Raw genomic sequence first — 13,108 nt, 5'->3', positions numbered from 1 at the left:
TTCACTTTTTCCAAATTGTGTTGTGCTACAGTTTAAATCAGATGTTTGTGTGCGGCCGTGCACACAAAACACTACAAGAAGCAAGTTATAGGAGACTTTTTTTTGTAGTATTACAGAAATAGAAATGCAAAAATCCCTCAATAACCCTTTAAAACCTGGAGCAACACCACTTTTCTTGTGCTGCTTTCAGATTCCTTTCATAAGATTTTAACCTTTGAACCCCAAGCAAATTGGTGCCATTTCTTTCAAAAGGTTGGGGAAAATGCAACCAGCAACTTGCTAAGAAATATTCTGCGAATTGCAAGAAATTAGAAGATTTTTTTTTTTTTTTTAAGTGAAAAGCTATTTAAAAAATCTATTTATAAGGATCATAATCACATATTTAAAATGATGTTATAAAATTATTATAATATTGAAGTGCTTCTTCCTGGTCATTTCTTCTTTGTTGCTCATTGTCTCCTTCCCATGTTTTTGAAAGATATCAAACCAATTTGCTTGGATTTCAAAGGGTTGATTAAAAAAACAAATTAGATACAATTTTTAAATTAAGTCAATACATAGCAAAAGGAGAAAATGAAGAGGTCTGAATATTTTCCAAAGCCACTGCATACTGTAGAAGTTATATTAATACATTACTGTACATTAGTGTTTTCCAGTAAAAGTCAGTTTGAAATCACACATCAAAATGATTTAACCTCCAATGAGATTTCAGACTAACTCATACAAAGTACCAGATCTCAGATCAAAGGATAAAGTGACAGCCGTGTGTTTAGTGTCCTCCCCTGAGATGCTCCATCTCTTCCTCTGTCTCACTGGACAACACAGAGCTCAGTGCTGGACTGATTGAGAGAGTCCTCTGTCCCGTCTGCGTCTCTGTGAGTCCTGCTGTGCTCGTCCGACACTCCGTCCTGCTCGTATGACGAAGGCCCCAGACTCTGCCTCAGCTCCATGAGCAGCTCTTTGCCATCACTCGATGGCAGGTTTCCCAGGTAGTACTGAGGGGACAACTCCACCAGCCTGCAGCAGAGACAGGAACAAGACAAAGGATTATACAGGCATTATATATATATATATATATATATATATATATATATATATATATATATATCAGAGGGGATTAGCTTAGTTTAGTGCGGTGATACTCAACGTAAAGCTCATGGGCCAAATCTGGCCCCCACAGAGTACCCCCAAACATTTTATAATTAACAGTAAAAATAAAGTGATCCACAATGGGAATTGTTTTACTTTTAGTATATATAAGATGAGTGCATAAAACAACATCAAAATAGAGCTTGTTTATAAGAAACCTGCTAAAAAACTAGAAACGTCCTCCTAAAAGTGTCCTAAAATTTAAGGTATGTCCTAAAATCCTAGATGCCTGCTAAAATCCTAGAAATATCCTCTTAATAACACCCTAAATTCCTAGGAACGTGATCAAATTGTAGAAATGTGCTAAAATCCTAGAACCATGCTAAAAAACAAGAAATGTCCTAAAATCCTAGAAATGTCCTAACGTCCTAGAAAAATGCTAAAATCCAAGAAATCTGCTAAAAATCAAGAAATGTCCTGAAATTCCAGAAATGTCCTGAAATTCCAGAAATGTGCTAAAATCCTGGAGATAAGCTACAATCCTTGAAACATCCTAAAATCCTTGTAATGTGCTACAATCCTAGAACCATGGTAAAAAAATAGAAAAAGTCCTACAATCCTAGAAATATGCTAAAATCTGAGAAATATCCTTAAATCCACAAAATGCGCTAAAAATGCTAGAAATGTCCTACAAACATGTTAAAATCCAAGAAATGTGCTAAAATAACAAAAACTGTGCTGAAATTCTAGAAATGTGCTAAAATCTTAGAAATGCCCTTAAATCATACATATATCCTTAAGTCCGACACACATCCCAAAATCTGAAAACATGTCCTTAAATCCTAGAGACAATCCTTGATCCTTTAATCCTTGAAATGTGTTAAAATCTTAGAAATGTCCTAAAATCCTAGAAATGTGCTAAGATCCTAGAAACTTGCTAGAATCATAGAAATGTGCGAATTCCTAGAAAGGTACCCAAATCGCAAAAACATGCTAAAAAACAAGAAATGTGCTAAAATCCTCGAAATTTCCTTAACTTCTAGAAATGTGCTACAATCTTTGAAATGTGCTAAAATTCTAGAAATGAATTAAAACCCTAGAAATGTGCTAAAATCCTAGAAACGTGTGGGGCTGCTGCAGCTGGCCCCTGGCCTCCTGTCATGTTGTATGGCAGACTGAGTAATCCTGGTTTTAGCACACAGACTGGAATCTGGAGGAAACAGCTAGCTTGGCTCTGTTACAAGCTGCTGACTCTACACAGTAAAATCCAACAGACAGTAACTTGCACATTAATGATCTCATGGTGCGACTTACATCTGAGGGTGGACTTCAGAAGCGATGCGGATGCAGTTATCGCAGGAGATGGTGAATTCATGGTACAGGACCCAGCTGGGGGGGTTGGGGCACGGCTGCCGACACAGGTAGGACGAGAAGCGATGCAGGTGAGCCACGTGACGATGAGTTAGCAGGAGGTAGTTACCTGAGCCGTCCACATCATGAGCCACCTGAAGAGGATGGCAACATTTATCATCAAGAAACAGAGTTCTCTTCATGTGTTGCTTCTAGTTTTGAAGCAAATGAGTAACATGGTAAAAAAAAGCTATGGAAGGTTTAATATGGGGAGTAGGACTGGACCACTGGATTTTAGTATGAGGTTCTACATTAAAAAAAAGACAAGAATTACATATTCATCATTATCAGTACATTCAATAAATTAAATAAATAAGGTGTATTCAGACACACTTATATAGCATAAATATAAGAGAGGAGACGGGTTACATTTGTGTCAGTGAGCTTGAAGAAAACAGGCTGTTTACTTTGAGGAAGAAGCCTGAGATGAGGGCACGCTTGATGTTGGTGCAGTTGTCTTGGCAACCAAAAGCAGGGGGAGAAACAGGAAGCTCTATCCGCTGCATCACCTCCAGCAACTCCGCCCTGATCACCACAGCCAATCGCAAGGCGGCGTGACTGAGGAAGTTTGTTGTGCACCACGCCTCATCCTGATTATCTGCAAACACCACACACACACCATTCAATATCTCAGAAACGTATATATGTTAGATATTAATGAAACCCTTAACAAATTGATAAGATTTCTTTTCATGGAAAGAAGTCAATGAGCAACTTGGTATGAATTGTTCCACCAACTGAAAGAAATTATGAGATAAAGATTTTTGTTTTTTAAAAGCTAGGGAAAAAATTTATTTCTAATTATTATAATAACACATTTAAAATTATGTTGCAGGATTATTATAACATTTAAGCACTTATTTAACTTTCTCTTCATTTTTTTGTTTGTCTTGTTTTGTGTTTTTTTGTTCTTTTTACTTGTGTTGCTTTCAGACACCCTTCACAAGTTTTTAACCTTTGAATCCCGAACAAATTGTGCAATTTCTTTCAAAAACTATGAGAAACTAATTAGGAAATGTTCCACAAATTACAAGAAATTAGTAGAATAAGAAAAAGAAGGAAAAAAGTTATTTTAAAAAAGGTTATTCATAAAGATCATGTTTACATATTTAAAATTATGCTACAAAATTATTATAATATTTTAAGTGCTTCTTCCAGGTAATTTTTTTTACTTGCCTTTTTCTTATTATTATTTTTAAACAAGTTTGCAGCTAATTTTCTTTGTACTTTTTACTAATTTCTTGCTAATTTTTGGGTCATTTCATCTTTCCTTGATCATTGCCATGTCTTTAAGAGAAATCAAACCATTTTGCTCAGGTTTCAAAGGGCTAAAACACTGTATTCCCTCTTGTGTTGCTAATGCTTGAACACTTTCCGCAGTTCTATTATACAGTGAACCATTAGTGGGAGCATCTAATATTATGTGTCCAGTGATAATGTATAATCCAGTTGTTCTGAGATCAGTGGGAATCCTGTAACTAACAAAGTACTGATGTAATGCAGACTGAATTGTACGTACGCTCTATGAAGGTGTTATAGATATTAATGAGAGTCATGTGGTCTCCCTCTGCGTGCATCAGAGGTCTCCAGTGTGTGATTGCTGCCTCCTCCCTGCTGGGTTCTGCTGCCACAAAGCATGACGGAGCTGAAACAAGACAAAGATCACATCAAAGTTTCATTTTACAATAAACAATTACATACAAAAATGTGTTAAAGGGACAGTTTCGATTGGAACAGCTTCAGTTCCCCATTTATACTCTTGTCAAAACCACCAGACTCCATAGAGAAAAACAGTCATTTAAGCTCACTGAACACAGGAGCCACTAGTCCACCACTGCTTCAGTCAGTAAGCTTGATTTTGTCGTTGTGTGACTTTGGTCAATGAACTAACCCTTTTACGCGACAAAGTCACAAAATAACACAAACTAAGTGACTGAATGAGGCGGCTGTGGACCAGAGACTCCTTTGGTTTGTGATGCTAAATTACTGTTTTTGTCAAAGGAGTCTGGCTTTGGAGAAAGTCATATCACAGTTTCATTTTCCAGATGAAAATCATTAACATTAAGGTGAGGCAGTGAAAATACTCTCAGTATTAGTAATATTATTAATATTGTTTTGTTGCTGACCCCACAACAGCAGTAACTGAAATGAAATCTATTGTATGTAATATACTGACTATGGATAAGAACCCCATAAAACCCCACTACAAAAAATGTGTACAGAGTGTTTGGCACATTTTATCACTTTTCATTCTTAATTTTTTCGCTAATTTTGCCTGTGTTCATGCTTATGATATACATTTTAGCGAGACTGTGTATTTTTATTTAATTTAGGAATTTCCAGCTCAGCTCCTACAATAAGCCTAAAATACACTGTGGAAACTAAATTCAAAGCATAACAACATGCTGTGTATTTATATGTATTATATATATTTCTGGGTGTCATTCTGGGCTTTTGACAAATTCCAACCAAAAATACATGCTATTTACACTAGGTGCACTGTCACAATCAATTTTGCTGCAAATCCCTGACATATCCTAGGCTGTTAAACTACTATATTGAAAATAATTCATTTTTTGTGTTTTTTTTTATAGTGGCATCATGACAAAACCATGGTATTTAAAGGGTTACAATTCTGAAAATTAATGAAAATTTGACATTTCTGATTATGACTGATGTTGGTTAAAAAAAAATAACTCAATGAAAGTAGTAAATAATATTGACGTAAAATATTTTTTAAAGCTTGATTTTGAAAAGTGCATTTTGAGATACGAGTGTGTAATATAATAGCAGGCCCTAAGGATTACAGTAAACATTGATTAATAAAGATTGTCACACATTCTTTACACAGATATGGTGTTTGATTGTGTTATGGGGCATCATATCTTTGTGGATGTCAATGTCAATGTTATATTACCTGTGAGCATGGCAGCGATGGTGAGCAGCTCGTCAACACAGTCGTACTCGCAGGCAGCGATCAGGGCTTTAGCCAGCGGCGGCTCGAGTGGCAGCTCTGACATAATGATGCCCACTTCTGACAGGTTACCATCATCATCCAGCGCTGCCAGGTAGTCCAGGTCCTCCAGGGCCTGCATTAGAGCCTCGGGGGCTGGGAATGACGGAGACATGGAAGAAAGATGAATATGGAGAAGGAAAAGGAGAGGAGGCAATGATCTTAGGCTTGGAAGTGCAGACGAAACGCCAACTGCAAGGCAGCAGAGATATCCCTCTAATGTCAATGAACTGCAGTAGACAGAGCATAACCGCTCACCAAATGTTACACTTCAATTCTTAACCCTCTGATACCTGGGCTGACTTTACTTCTCTTTCAGTCGCCTGTCACATGTATTTAACCCTTTAAAAATTGAGAAAATTGGCTTGACTTCTTTTAAAAACAAGGGAAGAAGGCAGTGATCAACTTAAGAATCAATACAAAGAATATTAGCAATACATTTGTAAAAAGTACAAGAAAATTACCTGAAAATTGAAAAAAGAAGAAAGGAAAAACAAAGTTAAAAAATAAAAACAAACAAACGTAAACTTTCAACTGGTAATTATTATAATTATCTACCATTTTACAGCTGCAACAGGAGTGACGGAGTAGACTTCAACAGAGCCAATGATATAAGAACTAGTTTAACTAATCTGGTTGTGATTAGCCAATGAGCCCAATCTCAAAACGTGCACACTCTCATGTGCACCCGTAATCGGTGTATATTGCATACAGTAGCTGGCGGTCGGTGCGTTCCTGGTTTGCAGAAACAGACGGTGCATGCACTCCACAGCTCAGCATTATGCTGTACAGAGGCATGTATTTCCATCTCTGCATTTCACCCTTTCAGTCAGTCTTTAAACACGAAGAACAGAATGACTCAGGTTTTTTTGTATCCTTATGCATGAAAATGCTGCTGTTGGTTCTAATCCTTTATATGTCTAGTTGCCTGAACTTCACATTTCTTCAGACACAAGCAGGAATGAACAAAAGGCACTTTTAGTTCCTTAAGATCTCTCAACAGGCATATCACATGGAATCTCTCATTACCTTCAACTGATGGGTTAAGAGGGTTCAAGTTTATCAGTGCTTTTAAGTAACTCTGTCATTTTCTGTGATGCATCAGAGAAAATTCTCAGTAAGTGATAGATGTACCTGGTCTGTCCAGGAACTTGCACTGTCCCATGTCTGCAATATCGAGCCTTTTGAGCAACAGCACCAGGTGGCTGAGGTTTTCTTCCATCACTCCAGGACAATGAGCCTCCTCCATCCCATCCTCATACAGACACTGAGGGTACAGACGGAGACACAGCCCTGAGGAGCAACAACAACACATGTAGTAAACAGTCATAATACAGTTAATTACTGTAGTTGAACAATTAGATTTTTTGCCATGTAATCCGTCTTTTATCACCACTTATCATTTTGTTTCAGTAATGTTATTAATAACAAAAACTGATAAATCTCATTTAGTAGCTGACTGTAAAATGGGTATAAGCTGATGTTATGGCCACAGTCACCACCCTCTCCTCATGTTAACCCTTTCATGTAGCTCTGTTTATGCTAATTGCTAATTACAAAGTGTGGTCCCCTGTGCTGGACTGGCTTCTCCTCCGAAGGCGTCGGCTTTCCTCGGGGTGAAGATCATGATTGGAGCTGTATTCTATCTGGCGTCTTAATCCAAGGGTGCAGCACAGACCCACGTCTCTACATATGCCTGGTAACCCTTCGTCCCCCCAGGGTGCTTTTCGCTACTGTGTTATGTGATATTGTTAAGAAGTACATTTGCAGCTCAGACCCACGACTCTACGTATGCCTGGAGACCCTCCATCCCCTCAGTGTGCTTTTTGCTACTGTGTTATGTGATATTGTTAAGAAGTACATTTGCACTTGTTCTAAATTGTTGTGAGACACTGCTGTAGCTGTTTTAGGGACTGGGCTGGGCATTAGATTCTAAAAACTGCCTACACTCATGCAGCATAATTTCTTTGTTAGAAACACTCTGTGCAGGTGTTTTTTTTGTCTTCACCAAAAATAAGTACAAAGCTAAAATCTGAAGTAGTTAGAAGGCATGCACTGATGTCTGCCACAGTAGGGGACAACACACAAGAGTGCATGGATGCTCAGCTTGCTTTGCTCGGGGGCCATTTTTGCAATCTGTAATTTCAGGACATCCTAGGTTTTTCGTATGTTTATAAGATTTCAGGAAATTTCAAGGATTTGGGGACTTTTCTAGGACTTAAGTATGTTTTAAGAATTTTAGGATGTTTCTAATATTTTAGGACACTTCTTGGATTTTACAACATTTCTAGGATTTCAGAACATTTTAAGGATTTTGGGACTTTTCTAGGATTTTAGGAAATTTCTAGAATTTTAGGACATTTCTAGGATTTTGGGACATTTCTGGGATTTTAGGACATTTCTAGGTTTTTCGCATGTTTCTAGGATTTTTATTACATTTTTAGTATTTCAGGACATGTCTAGGACTTTACGACATTTCCAGGATTTTAGGACATTTCTAGGACTTACAAGCAAGTAAGTCCGCCTTTGGAACATTTCTATGATATATAGATATATAGAATACATTTTTATATATATATTTCTTTGATTTCAGGACATTTCAAAGATTTTGGGACTTTTTCTAGGATTTTAGGAAATTTCTAGAATTTTAGGACATTTCTAGAAAAATTTTAGGACATTTCTAGAATTTCAGGACATTTCTAGGATTTCAGGACATTTCTATGAGTTTTTAGGACATTTCCAGGATTTTAGGACATTTATTTGATTTCAGGACATTTGGAGCTTAGATAGGACCTCTTTTGAGGGGTGCCGGGATACTCCACTAGTACTTGTTTATCAAAAAAGCGCTAGTTAATGCTGTTTTATGTTCTTTGGCACCTGATGTACACAAATAGTATAAAAACTATTCCCTGTGTGAACCACTTTTTTTGACTGTGAATAAGAAAATGGTTGGGGGGGGGGGGCAGATTTGGCCCACTGGCCCTGGGTTGAGTATCACTGCAATAGGGGCTTTTAATGAAATGTTAGCATTTAGGAAATATCTGCAATGCACGACATCATCTCATAACACAATAGCAGCCATGACCTTTGACCTACCTGGCAGGTGGCTGTTCACCCTTTGAGCTCTCATGTCGGCCTGGTGTTTGCTGATCGTCCTCACCACCTGAGAATTAGCTCGTATTTGTGGATTGTAAACCTGTGGCAGAATATGGGCATAAATGTCAGAAATGTAATGTTCATTTTTTTTGACAGCCTGAGTATGCTGATTTTGTTTTCATCATAAAACTTGTTGTCCCCTGTAATAATATACAGTTAAAATGTTTGATTTTATGCATGCACTTTGCACAGTCTCAAGTTTATATTAAATCTATACAGCCAAACATCAGAGATATTGAATCCAACAGAAACATGAGGGACAGGGATGGGCGGGATTATATGGTTTTTACAATCTGTTACTAAATGATGACTTCTTGTCCTGATTAAATTACAGAGAACAAACTCACAGTTTTGAGTTGAAGGCCTGTGTCTATGACATAGCGAATAGCAGGCAGGGAGAAGGAGGCTTCTGCCAGGGTGTCAGACAGGATGACCTTCCTTTTGACCCCCGGCCCTCCAGCTCCCAGCACTGAGCCATCCACAGCCTCGGAGCTGTCATTCTGCCCAGTGCGGAAGCCTCAGGGTTTGAGTCGTAGACCCGCTGGGCCAGCCCCCCCAGTCCAGCATGGAGCGGGAGGATCCTGAGAGGACCGAGCTGAGGACTCAGAGCTACACACTCCCTCTCCAGCAGGGTCACACACTCCTCCGTCTCCTGCACAGAAAGGAGCCTCAGTTTGAATCCACTCTGATGCAACATCTGACACAAGGCAACTCTGTCAAATGTCTGTCTGTGCTTTTGTTTGTCGTGTCAGTACACTGTCAGTGTGTGTGTCTCACCGTGGATTACCCAGAACAGATCAGTATCATCAGGGAGGATTTTAACTTACAAATCTAGCCTCAGCTCACACGGCACACACGACAGGCTCAAAGTAAATGAAATGAGGACTGACAGCGAGCAGGGAGAGTGAGGTGTGGTGATGTTGACAGAAAGGGAGTTCAACATGCAGGAGAGAGTTTGATATTCAGTAGATCAATATGTACAGAGAGCACATGACCACTACATAGTGTCTGCATGTTGTATATGTAGACTGTGTGTTTAAGTGTGTGTGTGTGTGTGTGTGTGTGTGTGTGTGTGTGAGAGAGAGAGGGAGAGCGAGAGAAAGAGAGAAAGAGAGAGAGAGACACCTGTAACCGAGACTTCTCAGGCTGAGGTGTCCTTGATTCACTCCTCTACAAGACAAAGGTGGTGAAACTCTACAGCACACCCTGCAGTGAATATTGGTTTAACCAGTTGCCCTTTTGTTAAAAATACAAAAAGACTTGAACTTGATACAGTTTCTACGGCTAAACGAGCAGATCTACAGTATCTTTTTTTTCAGTTGTACTCATTAAATCAATCCTGCATTACTGACTTTTTTCATTTAGCACATAGAAATGTTGCTATCTTTTCATTCATTTGTAAGAGTCTACCACTCCTTCACAGGATTCGACATGCATACCGCTGCACAGGGGATTTAAAGGAAATGATGCATACGCAGTGAATGATGTGGAGGACAAGAGCTGGTGCCTACACATATTTGACATAATGCAAAAGACAACAGCTAGAGGCAGACAGAGCTACATCAGTGCAGGCCTTTGTACTTCTTTCTAGCCCTTTCTAGCATGCTTTAATGTAAATGATGAAGACGGAAGTGGCCTTGTTTTATCCTCCCAGAGTTTTGGATTACTTTAAGGTATTTGATGATGAGAGCTGTACCTGAGGACTGGCCAGAAACACCATCACATCTCCTTCCTCCCCCCTCCTGTGGAGATCCAGCACCATGTGACAGGCAGCAGCTGCCGGGTCCTTCCCTGGAGAGAGCTCCCGGTATAACGTCTCCACCCTGCTCAACTCCACAGCCTTCCTGTCCCCCTCTACCCCACCCCCCTCCTCCTGGTCTCTGCTAGGGGGGTCAGTGAGCACGCTGTCCAAGGAGAGGTGAGGGACTGATGGTCCCAAGAAGGTGGAAAGGCGAGGTGCCAGCGTTGGGTGAGTGAGCAGAACCACCCTGAAGTTGTCTGGCCTCTGCCGGCAGACGTCACACAGCAGTCCCAGCAGCACGTCGGTGGGCACCGTACGCTCCTGGAGTTCGTCCAAAACCACAACGCCATACTGATGCAGCAGAGGGTCTGACATCATTTCCTCTAACAGAAGAGTATCACTGACAAACCTGAGGGGATGGAAAGAAAGGCATGAGGAAAGAGCCTGTATACTTTAAATCAGGGATACTCAGCTTACTTTGCCAATTTTGCAATGACAGGAGGCCAGGGGCCAGTCACAGCAGTCTCATACATGTTTCTGAGATTTAGGACATTTCTAGTACTTTAGGACGTTTCGAGGATTTAAGTACCTTTCCAGGATTTAGGTTGTTTCGAGGACTTAAGCACATTTCTAAGATTTTAATTCATTTCTAGGACTTCGGATTTTCAGAGGATTTTAGGATGCCTGTAGGATTTTAGAACATCTCTAGGATTATAGCACATTTCTAGGATTCTGGGACATTTCCAGGATTTAAGGACATTTCTAAGATTTTAGGATGAATCTGAGATTTTAGGAAAATTCAAGAATTTTAGCATATTTTTAGGATTTATGGATGCTTCTAGGATTTTAGGACATTTCCCAGATTTTAACATGTTTCCTGGATTTTAGGATGTTTTAGGATTTTAGGACTACTACATTATTTCTAGTATTTCAGGACATTTGTAGCGTTTTAGGACATTAGGGTCTTAGCAAGGACCTCTGTCTGGGAGTGTGTGGGATCTTCCTCTGGCACTTTTTTTGATAAACAAGCTCTATTTTGATGCTGTTTTATGTACTCTGGTACCTTTGCTATACTAAAAGTACAAAAACAGTTCCCAGTGTGAATCAATTTACTCCAAATCAGAAAATGGTTGGGGGGCCACCCAGCACCCTGGCCGCAAGTTGAGTATCACTTCTTTAAACAACTAAAGATGTTAAAGTAGTCAAAGTGAGTCAAACCTCATAGAAAGCATTATTATCTGTCACAGGCTCTGTCAAAGCATCCTTTGACACATAACTGAGAGATGAATGACATGCTCTAAACAGCTGAAAACTAAGACCTTTTATTGATGCACACTTATTTATATAATAATTCGAGAGTCCTGGAAAGGACACAGGGATCCATTTTCAGTGTAAAACTTTTACTGCCACCTTAGAAAGCGAGCTGCAGGGAATAGAGGACAAAGAATGAAGGTGTGGCTCTAAGCAAAAGAAAGACCATGCAATGATTTGATACAAAAGTAGTGAAATCCAATGAAGCCATCTACATTACCTCTGATACAGTTCAGCATTGTGCATGTAAAATAAAGCAGTGAATGATTTACAGGTTACAGTTTGGTAGAGCACATTTTCATATTAGTGCAGGGAACTCTGTCTTGGCTTGTGACCTGTTTATGGTAGAGTTTTCAAAGCTTATCAATCATAATCTTTTGATTAACACTTTGTTTCAGAGGGCGCACTGGGCAGAATTTTGTAAAATAATACCTGAGAAAAGTTGGGTTTTTTTTTTAAAGCATGCTCAGAAATACACTTATTTGCTTTCTTTCTTTGTTTTTGTTATCACATTTGTGAAATAAATCCTTGTCTTGAACATTCAAATCTTGGGATAGCTCCATCACTGCTCCTGTAAATGACTCAAGGGAAAAAATAGATTTCCATTTTGTTGGCGGGAGCCGTAACAGTGAAACTGAGAATTAGAGACATGACCCATATCAGACGTAATAAGACGTCATTTTCTAACGTGTAGTATCCATGCATCCTAACCTGAGCAAGGTGTCAGGTGTGCAGCTGTCGTCATGAGACACCCTGTAGCCCACCTCCAGACCCAGACTGAGGTCCATCTCATCAGCCACACGGAGGGCCAGGCTCGACGCTGTCACCGAATAGGGCTGGGAACAACACACCAGGCCCTGAGAAAATTCATAGGACAAAGCATACTCCACACACCACTGTGGCACCTGCAGGGACAACAGGAGGAGGGAGAGAAGAAGGACAGAGGTCAACAAGACAAGGAAGACGTAATGTAATACTTGGAACATGAGTGATTACACAACTACATTTTTCAGAAGCACACACACACACACTTTAAAAATAACCAAACAGTTGGTTTATTATGGTCTGTTTTTCTTCACATGGCTGACAAGCCCATACATACATTCTATGAACCTATTTCAGTAATGTGCAATGCATTAGAATGTTTTATTTATGGTAATTCACTTAAATAAGCATGGGAATTTTTTTATTTAATTATTTCATCTGCTCCTTGTGTGAGGCAATATGCATGGGACCACAAAAGGTACCACAGTACATCTTCACCCATGTATTGATCTCTCTGACGTACTGCTGATTACTGCTTGTTTCTGTCTGTCGCTTTGTGTTTGGTCCAGGAGCTGTAATCTGAACTGCCCTTCTGCGATAAATTAAGTTGTCTAAATCTGAAT

At 39.4% G+C, this 13,108-nt stretch overlaps 1 protein-coding gene across 1 annotated transcript; it reads right to left on the bottom strand.

Moving 5' to 3' along the window:
• Positions 1-507: 507 nt before the first annotated feature.
• On the bottom strand, positions 508-12,706 carry dqx1 (DEAQ box RNA-dependent ATPase 1). The gene is given in 11 exon segments (XM_042509643.1): positions 508-1,017; positions 2,404-2,594; positions 2,907-3,097; positions 4,019-4,144; positions 5,417-5,608; positions 6,647-6,805; positions 8,609-8,708; positions 9,016-9,173; positions 9,176-9,320; positions 10,365-10,818; positions 12,432-12,706. Coding segments are annotated over 11 exon segments (2,199 nt in total). The 3' UTR covers positions 508-809.
• Between the last annotated feature and the right edge of the window lie 402 nt (positions 12,707-13,108).

This window comes from Plectropomus leopardus, chromosome 20, assembly GCF_008729295.1.
Source record: "Plectropomus leopardus isolate mb chromosome 20, YSFRI_Pleo_2.0, whole genome shotgun sequence".
In the NCBI taxonomy this organism is placed as follows: Eukaryota; Metazoa; Chordata; class Actinopteri; order Perciformes; family Serranidae; genus Plectropomus; species Plectropomus leopardus.
This window is presented reverse-complemented; position numbering and strand designations above follow the sequence as displayed.